We start from the raw sequence: 23,429 nt of genomic DNA, 5'->3' as shown, positions 1-23,429 counted from the left end.
ACACTTTTCAAGAATTTTACCTCTGTGGTTGTCGAGTGATTTCTGCAGTTAAAATTGTGCTCCAGATATATAAATTGGGCAGATATGCACTGTTCAGACTGATTATACAAGTGGGGCTTATAAAGTAAAACAGCAAGTCTCTGATAAGGTGTATACACAGCACAAATACAGCTCTGTACCTTACAGACTTGATTCCCCTAATTCTAAAGTGCCATAATAAATATCCATTGGATATTTAATTAATGCTAGTATCACTTGCTTTCTGAGACTTCAGATGTGCTTGTGGTACTGATTTGTATGATCCAGATGTTTTTAGAAAATCATGCTGGGAAGTTTGAATGAGGGCTTTCTTATTATTTTCTTATACTCGTGGGCTCCTGCCTGTGGAGGATACTGGCCTGCTGGGGGGGTTGGTGGTGTGGGGAGGGCAGGAACATGTTGTGGTGGACCTAGAGCTAACATAAAGAAGAGCTATCATAGGAAAAGATCAGTAATAGAAAAAAATGAAAATAGCCCAAATGTTTATCGGTAGTGTGAAAGTTAAACATATAATGGTGTATCCATGATACCTTCAAAAGGATGAGGTCTTTGTGTCTCTCGTATCTCTGTCTGTCTGTCTATCTGTCATCATGGACAGATGTCCATGACACAGTATCAAGTAGAAATAGAAGCAAATCACAGAACATTATGATTAGTAATATAAAATACACTGTACACAGAATAATTCTATTTATGGAACGTACTCATAGCTCCTACTCTCTTTGAACTTCCCCCCAACATTTTATTAGGAAAAACTTTAAAAATACAGAAAAGTTAAAAGAATTATACAGTGAACACCCATAATACCCAATACCTAGATTCTGCAGCCAGCATTTGACTGTATATGCGCGATCACATGTCTCTCCATCTCTTTGTCAACCCATTTTTTAATGCGTTTCAAACCAAGATGCAGATATCGGTACACTTCTCCCCTGAACTCTTCAGCATGCATTTCATTTAAGCAGAATTCAATATTTGTTTTTGATCATTTTAAGGTAATAAAATTTACGTACAACAAAATGCACAAGGAAGTGTATCATTCTATGAATTTTGAAAAATGCATACTTAAAAACCCAGTGGGAGTGTAAACGTTAATCCAAAAAAAAATCACACTAACAGATATAAAGTACAGCCGTGATGTTTGCCGTCTGCTGGGAGAGCCTGCGGGAGTGGGATCGGCCCTGGCCAAAGTCAGGGAAGGCTTCTGGGAGGAAGAGGCTCTTGAGCTTTATCTAAAGGATGAGCTAAGTTAACTGTGCAAAGAGGGGAGGGAGTAAGTGGAAATCTCAGAATGTCCCTTCTGGGACTTCCCTGACGGTCCAGTGGTTAAGATTCTGTGCTAATGCAGGGGCCACGGTTTTGATGCCTGGTTGGGGAACTAAGATCCCACATGCAGCGTGGCAAAAAAAAAAAGAACATCTCTTCTTCCAGACCCCACACACCTAACCTCCTTTATTAGTTAGGGTGGATCCAACTGCCATAACAAAAAGACCCCTACATCTATACTGGCGCCGACGCAATAGAAGTTTAATGTTCATTCATGTAACAGTCCAAGATGGGTGTTCCTGGCCTCACCCACGCTCTCCATATGGTGATTAAGTGACCCGGGTTCCTTCCATCTTACACAGCCCCATCAATCCCTACAGCCTTGTTTTTGTCTATACTCAGAGTGCGGGGGGGAAAGAGTACAGAGGAGGCACAAGCTGCTTCGTAAAAGCCTTGGTTTGGAAGTGGCACCCATCACTTCTGCCTACACGCTATTACAGAGAATTTAGTCACATGACTCAGTGCAAGGGACACTGGGAGAACAATTTTGACGGAAAGATAGTTGTCTCAGCCATATGCCCTACTTTTCAGCTCTGGTTGGAATTCTTGGTGACATGAAAGACCTTCTGACTTTAACCTTTAGAACTCCCAATTTTCATGCCCCACAAACAAAAAACTTTAAGCTTCTCTTCTCGATGACATTTCCTTGTGTTCAAATCATGGAACGTGCCAGGTGTTAGTGCTGCTTTTCCTGAAGCATAGCATAAGCCAGGAATAAATCAAGTAGGAAGAAGTCAGCAGCTTATAAAATTAAAAGGAAAAGTGGCAAGCCTTTAGAAACTGAGTGCCCCGGTATTACATTTATCTCTTCAAAAAGTCCCATTCAGGTCTGCTGCTCTGTATGCACCGAAGATGATCAGAAATAAAAAGTTGAGAGGTGAGAGACAAAACCATTAAGCCTCCCTTCTGGTGTTTGACTTTCCTAGAATAATGCCCAAGAGGCTGATGGTATTAAGTGCCTGAGTGTCACTAAGGAGGCCATTTAGTGTTAGCCAGTGGCCCCTGTCCTATGGCACCCCAGAGACTCAGCATTTGTGTGCCACTCTCCAAGGTGCTGACACCAACTCCCTTGGCTCCAGATTCAGACTGTACAAAAGGGTTGAGTATAGCCTTGGCCAAGTTTCCCAACTATTACCTATTTATGCACTTGTTTTTTATTTTTTTTTGTTTATTTTTTTAAGCACGTACATACCTCCTTTATACTATCTTAAATATTTTCTCTCTCTCTTTTTTTTTGGCCGCGTTGCGTGGCTTGTGGGATCTTAGTTCCCTGACCAGGGATTGAACCCAGGCCCTCGGCAGTGAGAGCGCAGTCCTGAACTCTGGACTGCCAGGGAATTCCCCTTAAATATATATTTTAAATTGATTTAATTGACTGCCTTTTCTTCTTCTTAGCATTGCCCTAAGTGATAATGTATTTGAAATCACAGGCTTGATCTAGCAGTCATATATTTATTTTAATATATTCTTAGGAGAGTTTGTTAAAAGAAAAATAATTTTGTCCTTGTATTGCCGATGGTAGAAGTGCCACATTTTTTGAAAAACTGCCTTCAAGACCTTACACTCACATGACAATTTGGTACTTCAATTACCACCGTATTCCTAAGAGCATGAAGTCTTTTGCTGCATTTTTTGTGTATATCTGGAAGCTACAGAACGTCTCTGATCTTCCCTCTCCCCTATATCCTTTCCTTTAGATGAGAAGCATGCTCAGCATTTCCTGTCTCCTTAAAGATGTTTTCTGTGACCTTGACTCTCCCTTCGCTGTCCTGTACTCACTGACTATATCCAGAGAATCAAACTGCTCTTCTGAGATTTGCTGCCTACACTTCTTCCCCACTCACCTGTACCTTATCCTTTTGCCTTGTGACTTCTACTCTCAGCTGCTTCTGAATCGCCTGTCTCCCAGGTTATCAGTGATCTCGTAGCTCCTAACTCTCCAGATCTGAGCACAAGGCATGGTGGCTGCTTATGACAGCAGAGGGCAGACATGAGGGAGAGGAACTGAGACTAAGATTGGAACCCATACCGGGGAGGAGTATCACTTTTATAATAACTGCCCACTGACAGCATGATTAAGGATGTATTCATTCAACAAATGTGTATTGAGCATTTACTATGTGCCAGGCACTGTTCTAGGTGCAGAGGAAATGGCTGTGAACAAAACAGACAAATGTATCTGCCCTCACGGAACATATATTCTTGTGGTGGCAGTAGTGATGAAAATGATGATGTCACCTAACATTTTGAGTCCTTACTATAGGCCAGGCTTTGTTGTAAGTGCTTTGTATGTTTCGGCTCATGTTTATGCTGTGATGTAGCTACTTGTATCCCCATTTTACAGATGAGGAAAGGAGATGCGGGAAGTTGAAATAAGTTGGTAAAGTCACAGAGCTCGTCAGGGACATTTAACGGACCAGGTTTGGTTTAGATGTGTGTGATCTTAGGCCCTTGATTGCCTTGATACTTAAAACTTGCATTTCTAGTCTCAACAGCGGTCTCCTTGCCACGTCACAAACATATTCTAGAAGGCTAACCGTTTTCCCCTCTTATTTTCTCACTTCCCCCTCTCTGCTCTTTGCCTCTGAGTGTAAGCAGAGTTTGCATGCCTTGTCCTCACTCTGAGCCTTTGCCGTTAGACAAACGCCACGCGCATGGTGATGGAAGGCTCCAGATTTTCTGTTCTGCCCCCTCACTCTGTGTTTGTCAGTTACCTGTGCATGTGCAAACACCCGTTGGAACTGTGAGCCATCCACAGGGATTCCTGGGAGGGCTCCTGAGAATGGGCTACTCTCGTCTAGAGCCTGCCCTTCTCACCTCCTCTACAGGCTTCAGCTCGTGGGGTCCTCCAAGTCTTGGAGGCACCTCTCGTGTGTGTGGTTCCTCAGCTGGTTCCCTTTCCACCATCACCCTCCATTTCTTGTAACCCTCACCAGCTCTATCTCCCATCCCCACCCTCTACAATTCCACTTGCCCATCTCCATTGCCTCCAACTTTTCAGCTCATACTAAATGCCAGGGATCATGCTATGGATTTATATGCATCACACATCCTATTATTTCTTACCACAGTCATGCAAGGTAGTTACTGATGTTAACCCTATTACACCTATTTGGAAATTGGAAGTCAGAGAGATTGAGTGACCTCCTCGAGACTACACAGTTGGGGATAGGCAGGACCAGGACTTGAAATCAGGTGTTGTGATTCCAGTTGCCTCTTTCCATCCCTAACAGCACTCTTCTCTACTTTTGGGTCCACTCATCTCCACCAAACTGCTAGTCTTTTCGTTTTTGAAACAGTTTCAAAACTGCTATGGAGACTTTTGCGGGTTCTTCCTTACACCATGAAAAAAAGTTAAAACCTGTATCTTACGACTGCTTTGGCATCAGGACAAATGTATTAATATTGCATGTTAAAGCAGTTTCTTCAGCCTAAAAGTTCATTTTTTTTTTCTTGTGATTCTAAAAGAAAGTAAACCACTTGCATGAGCCCCTACAGAGATCGTGGTCCCCAGTGTGCTTGAAGTTGGCCCTGGTGGCTAACACTAGCTCCCCAACAGCACACAACCTCCAAGCTGTCTCCCCAAAAGCCACTGGGGTCCTTAATTAGTGTGTGCTTTGAGTTTGGGCACAAGAGAACAACCCAGACAGAGCTCCAAGCCCCGGACTCCAGTGTCTTCTGCTGGATCCAAGTGCAGCACTAAATTACCCACAGGAAGAAATTTCCTGAGGAGATGAAAAGGCAGTTTCGTTCCTACCAGTAACAAAGGCCTTTCCTGAAGTCCCAGAGCTCCCGTTGTGGGAGTCTATCCTAATTTTAATCTCATTAGTAGTGTGGCTTCACATGCACACATATACGTCCATACATTAGAGGTGGTTATATAATCCTACAGACAAAAGCTCTTCCCTTTACTTCAACCTGCTTTGCTATCTTCCTGCACCATATGGTGAGTCCTGTATCATGTGGTTCACAGATAGCTCAAAGTCTTCGCTACCTGTTCCCTTAATCCTCTTCCAGAGAACCTTTTGACACTTACTGTCTGATCTTGGACTCCTGCCTTCTCTGTGGTTCTATCCCAATTATGGCACCTTCCGCCCGGCCCCTAGTCTTTCGTATGCAATTCTGACTGCTGTGGGTTTTTTTTGCCAACTCATTTTCCCCAGTCACGGTGAGGCCCTTCCACTTTCTGAATTCATCCAGGTCTCTCATCAATGAAGTGACTTACTGCTTCTCTGTAGCCCCTACATTCACCGCTCAGAGGATAGTAAATTACAGAACAAAAAAGCATAAGGGTCTGTTTTCCCAATAAAATGAATTATATCAAGGAAAGGGAAACATCTGGAATTCAGGTTTCCTTGTCAAGCCACAGGGAGTAAAGGGGGATTTATTGGACAGACATGGCATGTTCCTGTGTATCTCCCAACATCCAAAGGCAGGAAGTGCAGCTGGGACCAGAAAGTTCCAGGAACCCAGCATTCATTGTCTCCATCCTGGGGATCCCAATCTGTCACCTTGGCTTCTTGCTGACGTCTCTCACTGTGGATGTGCATCAGTGTTACCTCCTTCAGCCTGATGTCACTTCTCAGTGTCCAATTCCCAAATCTAGAGTAGTCTAGAATTTAAAACCCCAGGAAAGAGACTGATGGACCAGTATGGCTCAGTGATCATGTGATCCAGTTAGCTGTGGCCAAAGGGACAGGTCACTTTTCCAGCCATCTGTCAGGAAGGACAACAGGAACAGACTCTCTGAAAAGCAAATGTGATGTGGGTAGTTCCTCGAGGAGAAGGAAGAAAATATTGTCTGTCTGGCACACAGGCCAGTGTTTCCTTTAAGTCTGTATATTCTTCAAAACGTTGTCTGGCTCTCTGGGAAAAATAATACAAAGTTAAATCTAGTCCTCTTACTGAAGGGCCAGATAGAGCCTATTAACAGGGAAGCTCTGTCTCGGGCGATAATTCACGGCCTCTGGTCCAATTATTGTGCTGTCATAGTTCACCCTCCACACATCCATCTCAACTGCATCTTTATGTGCTATTTCAGAAATTCTAGACCTGTTAAGATATTGAATCCCTGTTTACTAACAACATTACCCATAATCTTTTCTACAAAAAACGTGATAGCAGAGACCTATAGATTTTAATCATCCAACACCCATGGTCAATATTTTGAATGTACACCTACAGATGGTTAATATAATTAAACATGCCATAGTTTGTTTCAATCCTTCCCCGCCCCTCAGCTCTGTTTGATATTATGTATTGACCTCATTGAAAATCACTGCAGAGATTGTATTTTGAGTGCTGAGAACCCGTCTAAGTGTTTTATATGCACTGCTTGTTTCATCTTCACAACGGTCTTATGGGGTGGGTGCTGTCATTATGCCCATTTTACGTGAGGGAATGGAGGCTCAGAGAGTTGAGAGACTTCCACATTCATGCAGTGGTGGACGCAGGTCCAAACCCAGAGAGTCTGGCTCCCGAACACATGACCACTGTGCCACCCAGCCTCAACATGCACCACTCCTGCCTTAAAGAAAACCCATTCTCCATTAGTCTGTGACACCAATCATAAAGGGAGGCTTGTGTGCACAGAGCAGATCAGATTATAGGGAAAGAGGCTTCCTTTGTGCGCCTAATAGTTGAAACGAATGACAGACCCTTAAGGGTTTCATTGCGTTTTCTTTTGGTAAGAGCCATCAGTTATTGGTTTGTTTTCCCAGGAACTGTTTAAAAAAGAGTCAACTTAAATCTGCTTTTATTTTAACCAGCTGGTTTTGTCAGATGTAGCATGTGATTCAAAGAGAATTGACTAAGCAAACCTGCAGGACCCCAGCAGTGATTTGAGCTCCAGCAAGTCCGCATGAGCCAGAGATGACTCGGCGGAAAGTACCTCCATTCTAAACTTCGTTTCACACTTCCACTGGCTTTCTCTGCTAGTGGGCAAAAATTCAACTTGATTAAATCTAATGTGTGACGTGGCATCACTTTAAGAGGCTTAAATCTTAATGACACGTGTCACCCTGACCTCTGATCTGAAAACTCACTTTATCTACCACCCAGTTCCATGCCTCCCCCATTATCAACATCCCCACTAGAGTGGTACATTCATTACAGTCAATAAGCCTACACTGACACATCATGATCACCCAAAGTCTGCAGTTCACATTAGGGTTCATTCTTGGTGGTGTGCGTTCTGCGGGTTTGGACAGATGTATAATGACATGCATCAGCCATTATAGTATCATACAGAGTAGTTTCACGGCCCTGAAAATCCTCTGCACTCTGCCTATTCATCCCTCCCACCCCCTGCCCCCTAGCAACCACTGATCTTTTTACTGTCTCCATGGTTTTGCCTTTTCCAGAATGTCATATAGTTGGAATCATACAGTACGTAACCATATAAAGAGATTTTATTTTAAATATGGAAAACCTTACATAATAAATCATGAAATAACCCAGTTGATCTGCACACTATCACTGCTCTTATTTTTGTCTTACCAACTTGAAGATTGTATCCAAAAAGTGCTTCAGTCCTACCCAGATCCACACTATTAACTCCCAATTAGCACCTTTTCCCCACTATACCACTTTTCAATTTTTCCTGAAGTACTTCCTCAATTTGCAAGTCCACCCAGTTGCTCCTCCAGAGCAAGCTATTAGAAGCCAGGAACCATTTCTAGACTGCTAACTTCCAGTTTGCTGCTAGAGGCGAATGCATTTGATTCCCCCAAACCACATGATTTCATATTCGATTAGTGTGTCCACCATCAAATATAAAATTTAAACACACATATGTGTGGATACATACGCTTAGAAAATCTGACCCAAAGTTTGAACAGTAACAATACACTTTGGGGGATTAAAATTAGGGCCTTAAGATAACCTAAAACATGTTAGGACATCTTCATGTCCGGTGAAAGTTGAAAGTTAGGAGAACCTCAAAAGGTAAAGAATTCATCAACTCTGATGAACGTAGTGTATTGAGTTCTGTCTATATGTTAAGCTCTTATGACACATATCATTGAAGCATCATCATGGCCCTGTGAATCGGTGGACTCTTGTCTAGATTTATCCCCACATCTACTTACAAGGTCTCCTGGTAGGAATGGCTCTGCCCCTCATTCCAGGCCTCTGGTTATCAGGGCTTGGGTGGCTTAAGCCGTCTCCTCATCCCCGGCTCAGTCTGAAGGAGGGCTCTGCTGGAGAAGATGAGTGTGTGAAGGCCTGGAGTCCAGGGTATATCGTCACTTCCCCATTCAGAATTTCAGGAGATGACAGATGGTCTGCTGATTCCTCAGGGAAGTTCCGTCTGGACTGAGCATGTAGCTCCCTGCAGGAGAGTCCCCTTAGCCTCTCCCGGAGGGCTGGTGCCAGCCCCACCTCTAAACACAGACAGTAAGACCTTGCCTTTCATTCTGGGCTTCGCATAAGGATCTCCTGGGAAATAGATTTTGCAGAAATTTTGGTCTATTGTGCTAATTCACTTTCTGCCACCTGGAGACTGGGGGAAAGAGCCACTGTACCCACCATTCCTCTTATTCTCTGTATTTATTCTTTCACTTTAACCATATGGCTTTCTGTGTGCAGGCTCTGAGTTTTACCTGCGTTATGTCACTCTGACAACAGCCTGCTGAGGGAGGAACTATCATTATGCCCCTTTTACATATGAGGGAACTGAGACTCAGAGAGGCTGAGTAACTTGCCCAAGATCACACAGCAAGCACATGATAGAGTTAAACTTTGAACTCGTGATTCCAGAGATGAACTTGTACCTACTGTGATTTTACAGTTCTAATTAGATATGAACTTCCAGCTTATCAGATTCTGTCAAGGTCAAAATCACATTCTTATGTTAAACAGCTTGTCAGGATACCTGCCATGCTGTAAAGAGATGAGGATGTGTGGACGCTCACCTTCATTTAGTAACCTGGCCGCACCCAAGTCTCTCTCAAAACCCTACTCCCGAGTGAGCAGCCGCCCTTGGAAGAACAGTGGCCAGTGTCTGCCCAGCGCTCCAGCCCCTGATTACAATACCACCCTGATGGCCTCTGGCCAGCTCATCACCTTGTCCTCTCCCAGGGCAGGCCACACAGGAAGGTCCCAGATATTTAGAAGGTTCCGATTTAATTGGTCTGGAGTGGGGCCCAAGCATCAGCCGGTAAGGGCTCCTCAGGGAATTCTCATGTGCAGCCTGGAGAAAGAGGAGCTCAGTACGAGCAGGCGAGGCAAACCCAAGGAAAGGGTGGGGGAGGGGAGGAGACCGGATTTGCCTTAAGACTTAGAACTGAGCTGATCTAAAGTACTCTGCTCTGCAGGTCTTCGGAGGGACTGGGTGGAGCCCAAGCAGGAGACAGCCCCAGAGGGCGGGGGACCCTCAAAGAGACAGAACCCTAAAATAGAGGAGGGTACACACCTTGCAGCAGATCAGACCCGCACCCCACCTTGTCCGCAAGCCAGCTCCCTAGTGTGGCGGGTGTGGGAGAGGCCGGGAGAGGGGCTCGTGGTCCCCCTGGAGGCCTGCACTGTACACACCCGGCTTAACTTGCTTCTCCATCCCTCTCCCGTGCACCCTCAGCTCCCTGCACCTTACCGATCCTCTCCTCTCAAATTAGTGTTCGGGGACACTGTGAGCCCCAAATGTGTCTCTGTCTGTCTCTATTTTAGATGCACCATCTGAGTTCATCAAGTTAGCATCTTTTCCAGACACCCGTGTGTTAGTCAAGCTTGCAGGCTCTGACAGTGCTAGATGGTATGGTCTCTCCTCCTCTTCTGACCCTGTCATAGGGATGTTATTAAGAACATTGTCCACGGCGGCAATGCGTGTTCAGGATCCATGTGAGACATTTCCTTTAGGCCTAAGTTCTAGGGAAAGCTTATTTTTCTCCTCAAAAAATGATTTTCCCTGTAGAAAATATGAACTTCTGTTGTCATTTCATGTACCTCTGGTTGCTTTGGCCTCTAGGAAGCTGATAGTACAACACATACAAACACACACACTATATTTGTAATATAGGCATATACATACACACTATGTGCTATATACTCATTTTTAACCAGATTTACAAGGCATAATTTACATATGATAAAATCTACTTGTTTAATATTATATAATGTTGAATGCTACCTCAAATTCATTGTGAATTATGGGTTAGATGTAGCCATAGATAAATTAAACAATGCTGAGAACCAAGTAACTAAAGATCTTTAGTGACCTAGATCTAGGGATTTTTTTTTTTTAAACTACTTCACCCTCACTCAGATATTTTCATTCATTTATTCAAGAAATATTTATTGAGTGTCTAGATGTTGGGGATGTGACAGCAAACCCGTCAAACAAAACAGCTGTTCTCCTGTACTAGGGAGGGAGGAAAGGAAACAAACGGCGATTAATAGAATGCCAGGCGTGGGAAGAAAGACAAAGTAGTGGAAGGGGATGGGGAGTGACAAAGGGGCTGCAACTTTAGAGAAGGTGGTCAGGGAGGATCTCTGCAAGGAAGTCGCGCTGAACGAGGTGAGGGACCAAACTCTTGGGTGTATCTGGGGGAAGGATCCTGCGGGCAGGACAGAGTGTACGTGGAGGTTGGGAGCAGGTAGAGCGGAAACAATTATCTAGGAGGCAATTGCTGGAGACCAGGGTGGGGATCGTGGTGGCTTAGATCAGGAAGGAGGTTGGGTATGGCATGTACTTTGAATGCAGAGCTAACAAAACTTGTTGATGCACTGGATGAGATGTAAGAGAGAGGAATTGAGGGAGGCTCAGTTTGGCTTTGGACTTGCGGCAGGTGTCTGTTGAAGTTGGGGGAGTGGGGAGCGGGGCCTTGGTCCCTAACTATCTCTGCCCTCTCCCCTTAGTAAGCACATGGACACACAAGTCCCTCGGGGCAAATCTCCTTAGCCAGTTGAGAGCTGGAAATTGATGCTGTGCACAGGGATCACAAGTGGTCCCCTTGGTCCTTCTCTGAAAAGATGAAGCTGATGATAACCACGGTAGTGGATAGAATTGTCTCCCCTCAATATATATTTTCAAGTTCTAACTACTGATACTGTGAATTTGACCGTATTTGGGGATAGGGTCTTTGCAGATGTCATCAAGTTCAGAGTTCAGACGGGATTAGCGTGGGCCCCGATCCAATGACTGGTCTCCTTGTAAAAAGAGGAAATTGGGGCAGAGACACAGGGAGGAGCACCGTGTGAAGACAGAGGCAGAGATTGGAATGATGTGTCCATAAACCAACGATTGCTGGCAACCACATAAGCTGGGAGAGAGGCATGGAATAGATTCTCTCTCAGAGCCTCTAGAAGGAACCAACCCCGCCAACACCTTGATTTCAGACTTCTGGTCTCCTTAACCGTGAGAGAATAGATTTCTGTTGTTCTACGCCACACAGTTTCTGGTTCTTTGTTATTATAACTAGTACAAGTCCCTAAGTACTCATCATTTGCCCAGCACGGACCTGAATTAAGGTGTACAGTTTGCATACTTTATCCCCCAAAGTTCCCTTAGCACCACCGAAAGCTGAGCATTGCTAGTGTATCTGTTTTATAGACGAGGAAATTAAGGTTCAGAAAAGTTAAGTGACTTTCCCAAGGTCACGCAGCTAGTATGTGGTGGAACTTGGATGTTTACCAGGTCTCCTAATTCTAAAGTCCCTGCCCTAACCATGATGCCGTCTTGTCCCATGGTCAAGGACCAAGTTTCCAGGCACATTTGGCTGTTTGGATTTGCCAGTTAAGTTCATCTCCATCAACTTTCTTGCTAGGAGTCCCTGGGCTACTTTGCATTTTATCTGCTGTCACCAGAGCTGCTGCTGCTGATCACATCTCTCCCAGAAGATTCTTGGGGAACAGATGTGGCTTGGAATTTGATAAGAACGTCACTTCAAGACAGCCTTTCAATCTGTTTGGAATCCTCACCCTAGAGATGGAGGGACAGCTGAACAAACAGCCCATGCCCTCGATGTTGGTATTAACTGAAGTGGAAGCTCCAGAAACTGCGAGAGACAATTAATAAAAAATCATGTCTACGTAAAGGAGCATTTTAGATCATGGCCATCGCCATTGCTGGTGCTATGGCTGTTTTTCTGTCATTTTTCTCCTCGTACCAACACTTCAGGGCACAGATGGAGGGAGTAAGATCTTCTCAAGCCACTTACTGCTTGGAAGCAGGGCCACGTCTGTCCTGTTCGTGGACGCATCACCAGTGCCTAGCATCATGCCTGGCACACAATTCCCAATAGAGCTCTTGGACTAGATGGATGAACTGACTCAGACCAAGCTCATCTTGACAAGTAGATGAGTGGTTTGTTAGTGGTTGTATAAGAAATGGAGAAAGGACATAAGTGTTCTGTTCTTGACCATGAATTAGGCCACAAGGGCTGAAGTCTCAACAGGTAGGATGGGTAGGAAAAGGAGAACAGGGCCAGGATCTGGAGTCGAATTTGAAACACTTCAGCAATAATTTGCAGACAGTACAGCCTCATGACCCAACACTTGGTACTCAGGGCTCAGAGAATCAGATGGTTAAGAGCATGGACTTTGGAGATAGGTGACCTAGAAGGATCACTTCCTAGTAAGAGTGACTTTGGACCACTCACCTAACTTCTCTAAGCCCTGGCTTCCTCTCCTGTGAAATGGGGATGGTAGCAGTACCTATACTACCCATCTGTGTGGAATTAAATGAAATAATGCACAGAGTAGGTAAGAAATGGGGGTGGTTATCATATCAGCCCCAAACTGGCCACCTTCTCTCACATGCTGGTCATCCCAACATTGTCTTCTTTCTCCCTGGCACGCACATTGGCCCATTCCCTTTGTTTTTTGTTTTGTTTTATTTATTTATTTTTTTTGCGGTACTCCGGACGCGCAGGCTCAGCGGCCATGGCTCACGGGCCCAGCCGCTCCGCGGCATGTGGGATCCTCCCGGACCGGGGCATGAACCCGTGTCCCCTGCATCGGCAGGCGGACTCTCAACCACTGCGCCACCAGAAAGCCCGGCCCATTCCCTTTGAATGTCACCCGTTCTTTGTCCAGCCCCCCGACTTGGTGCCACTGCTGCTCTCTCTGCTGGAGACATCTCAGAGGGCTGGGAGTTGGCATCTGGACTTTGATTTCTAGAGCTTAAGAGCTCACTTCCTAGAGTAATTCTAGACCAAGGTTTGTGGATCCAGGTAGTTTAATCCTAAGGGAACACGATTGGCTTCCCTTTGGCTGGAATATGCCTCCCCCATGTCCACTGTGCTAGTCCTGGTCATTCTTCAGGTCTCAGCTTAACCATCACTTCCCCAGGGCACCTTTTGCCGGCCCACCAAACCAGGTTAAGTCCTCCATGTGAACACTCTCAGGGCACCATGAACTTCTCTTTCAGGAGTTTAATCATAATTGAATTGGACTTATTTGTGCCGGTGTGTAAGCCTCCTGAAGGGATTGTCATTCTGCATCACCAGTGCCTGGCACACCCCAGACACTTAATTCACGTTTACTGAACGAATAAATGAATTGGCCAGCCTTCCAAGTCCTGGGTGAGACTAGGAAAGGCGATACATTTGGAAGGCAGACTGAATTCCATCTCTGTTGCCCATCTCAATTGAAGCCTTAAAAGTTTTTTGATTAAAAAGAGCGTTCATAACCAAACACAAGAAATAAATAAAGCAAGGTAACAGGGGCCACACCTGACAAGGCTGGGTTGCATTAGGGCACATATGAACTCAGATGAACCTGTTCTATTTGCCTGTTGCTGTATCACAAATCATCCTCAAACTCAGAGGTTTAAAACTACAGCACTTGTATATTATTATCTCTCATGGTGTATGTGGGTCAGGAGATTGGGAAGTCTCACTGGTTGCTTGTGGCTTGGGCTGTGTCCTGCAGTGGCTGGAGCTGGAACAGCTGAGGCTGGAGCACCCAGTGCTGTCTAGGCAGCAAGCTCTTTGTGTGGGCTCCAGGCCTCTCCACGTGGTCTCATGCTGTGGCCTCGCTAGCATGGTGGCCTCGGGCTCCAAAGGCAGGTGTCCCAAGAGAAACTGACAGAAGCTGCTATCTCCCAAGTTACACAGAATCCCTTCCACTGTATTCCATTCATTGAAGCAGTCACATAGGCTGCCCAGGTTCCAGAACAGAGGGCACAGACTCTGCCCCTTGACTGAGGAGTGTCAAATATTTACAGACATGTTTTGAAACCACCACAGAATATCACTTCTTTCATGATACCGGGAAAGCTCTCAGGAAGCTCTCAGAAAGCTCACCAAGGGCAGAGAGATTCCTTTTGAAAGGAAAGCTTGATTCGAATATTAAGGAGCAAAGTTCCCTTTTCACCCCTGGTAACGACTGCGGAGAGAGCGTTGGGACACTCAAAATAAAAGGATTCTATCTGTTTTACTTCTAGACACCTCCTATCCCTCATATTAAATGAATCAATTCTGATATTACCTCAGAGTTCCTCAGAGCAACAAATTTAGTGATTAGAATCAAGGGGAAGGGAGGCGCTTGTTAAAATGCGTCCTCCCAGGCCACAGTCAGAGCTTCTGGATGAGAGGTGGCGCTTGGAATCTGCCTTGTAAACAAGTACCCCACGTGGTTCTGATATAGGCAAGAGGCACCTAAAGAATGGAATTTATAAATAATGGAATTTGTCTTGTTTTAGGTCATGTACTAACCTGATGCTATTTGACTTACTGAAATTTTTATTTTTATTAAGAATTTGTACTCCTCAAGCTATAATTTTGTCTTATAGATCTTTAAAAGGTAGACCTCCACTCAAGCTAGTATAAATAAAATAATAACTTTATTGGGGAGATACGGAGGTTTCTATGGAAACAGACAAGCCTCCTGAGAGACTGGAACCAAGAGCTGGAAAGCAAGGCCTTTGCTCATTCCCTGACCTTCATTTTTTTTTTTTTTTTTTTTTTTTTGCGGTACGCGGGCCTGTCACCGCCGCGGCCTCTCCCGCCGCGGAGCTGAGGCTCCGGAGGCGCAGGCTCAGCAGCCATGGCTCACGGGCCCAGCCGCTCCACAGCATGCGGGATCCCCCCGGACTGGGGCATGAACCCGTGTCCCCTGCATCGGCAGGTGGACTCCCAACCACTGCGCCACCAGGGAAGCCCTCCCTGACCTTCTTGTTTCCCCCACACATCCGGGTCACTTTTCTTTGCCTGCATGTGGTAGGAAAGGACCACTCTAGGCAGATCTGTGTGTTTTTCTTTTCAGGATCCTAGACTGCCTACATGGAGCGTCCTAATTCCACATCTTTCAATGAGAGAATCTGATTGGTTCAACCTAGATCAGTTCTCCACCACTAATCCAATCAGCTGTGGCCAGATAAGTCCCCTGCCCAATCAGAAGGCTCTAAGAAGGAGTTGGAAGAAATGAAAAGCATGCTAGGGTCCATATCCAAGTTAAACTGTGACCACTTTTTTTTTATTTTTAACATCTTTATTGGAGTATAATTGCTTTACATTGTTGTGTTAGTTGCTGCTGTATAACAAAGTGAATCAGCTATACGTATACGTATATCATATCCCCTCCCTCTTGCGTCTCCCTCCCTCCCTCCCTACCCCACCCCTCTAGGTGGTCACAAAGCACCGAGCTGATCTCCCTGTGCTATGCGGCTGCTTCCCACTAGCTATCTATTTTACTATCTCACTTCGTCCCAGCTTACCCTTCCCCCTCCCCGTGTCCTCAAGCCCATTCTCTACGTCTGTGTCTTTATTCCTGTCCTGCCCCTAGGTCCTTCAGACCTTTTTTTTTAGATTCCATATATATGCGTTAGGATACGGTATTTGTTTTTCCCTTTCTGACTTACTTCACTCTGTATGACAGTCTCTAGGTCCATCCACCTCACTACAAATAACTCAATTTCGTTTCTTTTTATGGCTGAGTAATATTCCATTGTATATATGTGCCACATCGTCTTTATCCTTTTGCCTGTCGATGGGCACTTAGGTTGCTTCCATGTCCTGGCTACTGTAAATAGAGCTGCAGTGCGCATTGTGGTACATGACTCTTTTTGAATTATGGTTTTCTCAGAGTATATGCCCAGTAGAGGGATTGCTGGGTCTTCTGGTAGTTCTATTTTTTTAACTGTGGCCACTTTTGCTAATGCTACTCTTATTTTTTCCCGATCTTTTTTGAAATATATGTTCTAGAACAGGGGTCAGCAAACTACTGGCGCTGGGCCCACCAGCTATTTTTATAAATAAAGTTTTATTGGGACACAGTCACACCCATTCACTTGTGTGTGGCCTACGGCTGCTTTCCCACTACAGTGGCAAGTTAAGTAGTGGATACAGAGACTGTCCCCTGAAGCCTGTGATATTTACTCTTTGTCCTTTTACAGAAAAAGTTTGCTGGCCCCTGTTCTAAAACTTGATTCAGTTCTATCTCTAAATTGTTATTAATGCTTCGTGTGTGTCAGTTCTGTTTTCCTCCAGATGCTATAGGAGAATTTTCCAGAGTTTGCCCCTTTGTGTAGCACTTGCAGGATGTGAGTGGGGGGGGTCCTCTGGTACTGGCTATTCTCCCCTCTACCCCTGTGGCTTAGGGCAGGGCGAGGCACTGAGAATCTTCACACATCCCTGTTGATTGACTGAAAGATAAATATCTCTACAAATGCAACAGTATTTTCTAAGGTGTGAAGCACATAGTATTGATGATTTGCAAGATGATTTTAGTTGAGTAATTGAGTTTTTTTAAGGTGGTACATAGGTGCCATATGAATGATAAGGTTTTTCTCTTTTTACGTTTTCTCTTAGTCTTTCTAATTACTTGAATCAGAAAGTCTCATTTGATGACAACATGCCATTAATAGCTAACATTTGCTAATATCACTTTTTTCCTTGAACAAGAGGAAAACACAGGCCTGGCTTGGAACCTTCAGCAGCCAGCAGTATCCAGCTAGAATTTCCTAGCACTGCTTTGCTTTTATTTACTTTTTAAAAAAAATAAATTTATTATTTATTTTTTGGCTCTGTTGGGTCTTTGTTGCTGCGCGCGGGCTTTTATCTAGTTGCGGCGAGTGGGGGCTACTCTTCGTTGCAGTGCACGGGCCTCTCTTTGCAGTGGCTTCTCGTTGCGGAGCACGGACTCTAGGCGTGTGGGCCTCAGTAGTTGTGACACATGGGCTTAGTTGCTTTGTGGCATGTGGGATCTTCCGGGACCAGGGCTCGAACCCGTGTCCCCTGCATTGGCAGGTGGATTCTTAACCATTGCACCACCAGGGAAGCCCCCACTTTTATTTACTTTTATGCTCATCTTCCACTTATGGCTGGTGATTCTGGCTTGCCATTAATGGTGGTGATATAAAATTTCCTTTTCAGATAAATATAGTTAAGTAAAGATGTGACTAGATTTAAAAAATACTAAGTAAATGCCAGTTTAGGTGGTAGGGAAAAAATGTGAAAAAGGCACGTGAATGATTGAAGTTTGGAAACACTTGCCCTAAAGTACCTGCCATAGATACAAAGCAGTCCCAGTGTCTAGAGGAGGGAGTGACCTGTTTGGTCTACGTGGATCATTGAGGGATAGAGAGGAAGGGAACATCTGAGCTGAATCTCAGATTTTCTGAGCAGTGAAAGCGTGTGGAAGGACACTACAGGCACTGGCAATAGAAGAGCCAGAGGAGAAGAAAGAACAGGATGTGGTCAAGAAATTGTTTGACTTGCGGGAGTCACTGAGGGACTTGAAACATTTGAGTAGCCTGGTCAGATCTGCACTTTTAGAACAATCATTAGCTCCAGCAGGTTAATCTCTCTGAGCCTCAGTTTGTTCATCTGTAGAAGGGGAGTAATTGAAACAGACGTAGGGTGTTCACCCCTCCCTCTGGTGCCTGGGGAAATTCCCAGCCATCTGTCCTGCTACTCCTCCAGACAGGGGACTGCATTGACATTCAAGGTGTCCAGGGCCCCTCCCCTGTGTTCCTGGGTGGTGGTGGGGTGGGGTGGGTTGTCTACGAGTATTCTGGGTTGTTAGATGGTACGTTGACCAGTGGTGACGGGGCAGTGGGGTTGCCACACTCACAGCCAGCTCAGCGCTGAGCCCCTCCTGTGTACTTGGGGGTCCTCTCAGCTGATGACTCTGCTTCCATCCTCCTTCAGTCTCTCTACCCTTTCGCCTCTGGCTAAGTCACCTCTCCGCCATTGCCCCAGCCCTGCCTTCTCAGGAATCTGGGAGCAGAAAACCCCTATCTCCAGCCTACTCTTAACATCTTAGTGGAGTCATTGGTTCTGCCTTGGTTGAGGACTAGGGAAGGAAAAACGGCTCTGGGTACCCGTGAGGGAGCAGAGGGAGATGGGAAATGAGCTAAAGACACGCACTCCAGCACTTTGAGCCCTCCTCTGCCATGGGGGCGAGTGGGTCTGCTGTGAGGGCTGAGTAGATGCCCGGCAGGGAGGACCTGCCCAGCTGGCAGCTCGTATTTCTATGGTGAGGCTGGGGGAGAAAGCAGTCGGAAAAGTCCTCTTGATGCGGAGGTGTGCGTCAGGGACTTTCTCCCTAAGTGCGCTAAATTCCTAGGCCTGACTCGCCCATGGCCGCCCCTGGCTGTGATGAGAGAGAACGTGGTGCGGGCAGGAGACGGGCCTCTGTGAGGGGCGGTGAGCGCAGCCCAGAGCTGCCGTGCAGGAGTCCAGTCAGGCCTCTTACCATCAGGGCAGGAGCTGAGCGGACTGTGCAAGCTGCCCTCCTGCCTCGGGGCTCCCTCTGTGCGTCACTCCCTCTGGTCCCAGGCCTCTGTTGCTCTCTCTGGTCCTCCAGCTGAGTCAGGGATGAGCATTTCATTTACTCAGCCACCTAAACTCCTTGAGGATTCTTCTGGAACTCTCACAAGTGGAGTATATAAAGGCAGAGACCTTGGGATCAGGTAAACCGGAGTTCAAATCCTGGCTCTGTCCCTAACTGAATTTGTGGTGTGACAGGTCACTTAGCTTCCCTGAGCCCCAGGCTCCTATGAAATAGGGCTCTTTTCTTTTTAATTAATTAATTTTTAAACTTATTTATTTATTTCTTATTGAAGTGTAGTTGATGTACAATATTATATGTTACCGGTGTACAATATAATGATTCACAATTTTTAAAGGTTTATACTCCATTTATAGTTATTATAAAATATTGGCCGTATTCCCTGTGTTGTACAATATGCCCTTGGAGCTTATTTTATACCTAATAGTTTGTACCTCTTAACCCCCCACCCCGCTGCTCCTCCCCCCTTGAAATAGGGTTCTTAATGGTACCGACTTCCTAGGGTCTTAGGCAAAGTGAATGAGACATAATAAATGAAAACCATTGTCTGGCACCCTGGTAAGCGCTCAAAATATTGTGGTGATTGATATTATTGCCTGCAAAATGTCTGACACAGTACACACAGTATATAGTTACTTCAGTCTGATTGCTTCTTCCTCCAGGAAGCCATCTCAGAAGCCCCCAGACCAGGTTAGGTCTTGTACAGTGTGGTCCCGCCCCATGCTCCCTAAGAGGCTTCTTGAGAATGGTACCTGCTGGTCACTGTTCTCTCTGGCATAGTCACAGCCAGTGCAAATAATGATGTGTCACAAGCCACACTGATTAACATGCTCAGATTGTGACCACAGCTGCATGAAAGGAAGCCCCAGGACAACAGGAGAGGATGTTAAAATATTACATTAATCATCCCTGTAATTAATGTCCAAAGTCTTCCTTCCTCCCTGGAATGCAGGGTCAGAGAACGTGCCTGCTCATCTAATGCTGCTTCCCCGGTGCTTAGCAGGCTCTTAATGAATATTAAACAACTGAAAGAATACGGAATCAATTGCCCCAAATTCAGTTCTTTCAGGAATTCACTCATTCCCTCCTTCAACAAATACTTCTTGAACACCTACTGTGTGCCAGGCACCGTTCCAGACTCTTGGGTTACACCAGTGAACAAAACAGGCAAAGATACTTGCCCTTATGGGGTTTGTATTCTAGTCATGTTTGGCTGGGCATTGATACATATCCCAAAGGGATATCCGAATACTTGCTCATCACTCTTGGAACCATCCTCTATTTTTTAAAAATTAAAAAACAATTTTTTTTAGTGATACGCTTTTTAAAAAATTGAAGTATAATTGATGTACAATGTTGTGTTAGTTTCAGGTGTACAGCAGAGTGATTCAGTTTATACACCTTTATTCTTTTTCAGATTCTTTTTCATTATATGTTATTACAAGATACTGAATTCCCTGTGCTACACAGTAGGTCCTTGTTGATCTATCTTATTTATAGTAGCGTGTATCTGTTAACCCCAAACTCCTAATTTATCCCTCCCTGCCCCCACCACTTTCCCCTTTAGTCACCATCAGTTTGTTTTCTACGTCTGTGAGTCTGTCTCTGTTTTGGAACCATCCTCTGTTGATTGCGTTCAGCCATTCAAGGTGCGAGGTCTGTGGGAAACTTCATGTGTCGTATCAGCATCCACCGAGGGCACGTGGACTAAGCTTGGAGCAGATCTGAGTGACCGTCAGCTGCCTGTGGCTTCCCCGGGGCCCCTTCCGCTACTACACTGACGTGCCCGCTCTCTCGCAGGTCATGCTCTCAGAGCGGAAGGGCACAGATGAGCTGTACGCCGTGAAGATCCTGAAGAAGGATGTGGTGATTCAAGACGATGACGTGGAATGCACGATGGTAGAGAAGCGGGTGCTGGCCCTGCCCGGGAAGCCACCCTTCCTGACCCAGCTGCATTCCTGCTTCCAGACCATGGTAACCGCCTGGGGGCCTGGGCCACTCCCTCTCCAGCCTTCAGGCTTTGGCCAGAGCTATCCCGGCAGCGGCCACCCCAAAGGGACACCCGGACCCTTCCCCTCCTAGAGACAGGAAGCTGTCAGGGCCCAGGGACAGCCGGCCGCAGAGAATTTCTGAGGTTGCTGCTGAGAAGCACTCTCCCCTGAGGTAGATGCTGTTTCAACAAAGATAAAGAACTCAGGCAATTGGTTTTATAACCAAGGGAGCAGGGCCTTCCTCTGGCAGCAAGAGGGGACTTGCGGACAGGAACTCAGGACTCACAATCTGAGATGTACTAGCAGAACTTACAGATGGGGATGAGGGATAAGGTCCTCCTATGTGCCCCTAGAGGGTCACAGTCGGCCCTGTGGACTCTTCAGATAAATGCACGAGTTCACATTGCAGGTTGCGTGGACCTTCTTGGAGGAGGGGTTGCCTGAGAACACAGCCCTCAGAGGACTCCCGGGGCAGGGGACACAGCCTGGGCAGGGACTAGTGAGGTCAGAACCAGGCTCCTAAGAAGAAGGGGGCATCTGTGCACTGTCCGCTATTGACTGTGATTCTACCTCTATCTGTGAGAATAAGATGTCCCTTCAAGCAACTTCTTACCTTTCCCCTGTTCAGACTACACCTTGGTCTCCATACCTAGGGAGGTACTTGTGGCGATCAGGCAACAATTTGGGGACCCATTCACCTCTCCAGGTTCTGCTATGACAGACCCCATTGCCTTGTATCCCCATGTCTGTCTCCTCTGCTTTAAGAACATGACCTTCTCAGAAACGGGACCCAGCTTACTCAGCTCTATACCTCATCTGTGAGCCTTTCCCAGGTACCAGGCACTGTGGCGGGGCGGGGCAGGGGGCAGGGGGGAGATGAGGCAGAGCGTAAATGCAAAGAGATACAAAGTTAATTCTTGCTTTGGGAGCTTCTAAGGGCCAAAGGCCTAGTGTCTTGAAGATGCTTTAAGGGAGTTTTCAAGATTATTTTGACTCTCTCCAGTTCTCACCCTACATCCTGATTGTAGAGCCCAACCCCTGTGCGAGATGGGACACTATTGCAAGTTGCGTGTACCTTAAAGCTTGGGGCTTGCTCTCTTCTCCAACATCACCAAGTCCTGTGCTCTGCTAAGTTAGACTGAGTCCCTCCAGCCTAGGAAGACGCAGAACTGGATTTGGGGTGGGTTTTCTCAGTGCAGACCATACGCCAGGCATAGAACTACCTGTTGTGAAAGGGGTAGAGCCAGAACCCAGCCCCTTCCCTGTTCTAAGTAGTCTCTTGATACATTTGGGGTCAAGATCCCAGCTTTGTCACTTTCTGGCTGAGTGGCCTTGGGAAAATTAGAAAACCTCTTGGTATCAGTCTCGTCATTTGTGAATGAGCTACGTCCAAGGTTGCTATGAGGAGGAAATGAGATTATACATGAGAAACACTTAACACAGTGCTTGGTACCTGGTAAACGCTCACAGATGCTGGTTATTCACTTCACAAGCATTTAGCATTGGCCTTGGCCTGGGCCAAGTACTGAGGTATAGTGCTGGGTAAGCTGGGTCCTGTTTCTGAGAAGGTCATGCTCTTAAAGCAGAGGAGACAGACATGGGGATACAAGGCAATGGGGGCTGTGATAGCAGAACTTGGAGAGGTTGTTGCCTGATCGCCACAGGGGCATCTATGTTTTGGGTGCAGGGATGATTTTCTGCTGGGGCCCATTCCCTGAATCCCAGACAATCTCCCTACCACAGGTCATCAAGGGAAGGAACATTCTAGGCAAATGTGTGCAGTATTCCCCTGTGGGGCTTTGGCCCACCAGCCTCTTGTTGGGGTCTGCTGGTGACGAGGGACTACAAGAACATTTTTCACTCCACTGCAGGCAGGACTAAGCGCTGAAATCGTGTTTGAGAAAGTATAGAGCGCGCACCGCCATGCAGAATGGTCCTGGGTAGCTCAAAGGGGGATTTTGGGTGGTGCACAGATTTTAAATTACATTCTTTTCAGTTCACTTTATTTTCTTCTGAGTACCTCGAAGAGAAAGTTTCTGTTTGGTGCTAGCATGGCCATTAACATCTTTTTAACACTTGACTTTTTTTTTTTTTTTTTGCGGTACGCGGGCCTCTCACTGTTGTGACCTCTCCCGTTGCGGAGCACAGGCTCCGGACGCGCAGGCTCAGCGGTCATGGCTCACGGGCCCAGCTGCTCTGCGGCATGTGGGATCTTCCCGGACCAGGGCACGAACCTGTGTCCCCTGCATCGGCAGGTGGACTCTCAACCACTGCGCGACCAGGGAAGCCCAAACACTTGACTTTTTAACGAAGAGAGAGGACCAAGCTTCAGGCTCTGAGCTT

General features: G+C 46.1%; 1 protein-coding gene across 3 annotated transcripts in view; it reads left to right on the top strand.

Moving 5' to 3' along the window:
- The window catches only part of PRKCB (protein kinase C beta), a 312,172-nt gene that overhangs the window by 234,562 nt on the left and 54,181 nt on the right, over positions 1-23,429 (top strand). For all 3 annotated transcript variants that reach the window (XM_022588515.3, XM_022588514.3, XM_022588513.3), the window contains exon 10: positions 20,896-21,069. In XM_022588515.3, the coding sequence (XP_022444223.1) occupies positions 20,896-21,069 (174 nt within the window). The remainder of the gene's footprint in view (positions 1-20,895; positions 21,070-23,429) is intronic.

The sequence above is a fragment of the Delphinapterus leucas genome, chromosome 15 (assembly GCF_059928025.1).
Source record: "Delphinapterus leucas isolate spDelLeu-1000000601 "Yukka" chromosome 15, BTC_Dleu_Yukka2, whole genome shotgun sequence".
Lineage (NCBI taxonomy): Eukaryota > Metazoa > Chordata > Mammalia > Artiodactyla > Monodontidae > Delphinapterus > Delphinapterus leucas.
The sequence above is the reverse complement of the archived record's forward strand: the minus strand, read 5'-3'. Positions and strand labels throughout refer to the sequence as shown.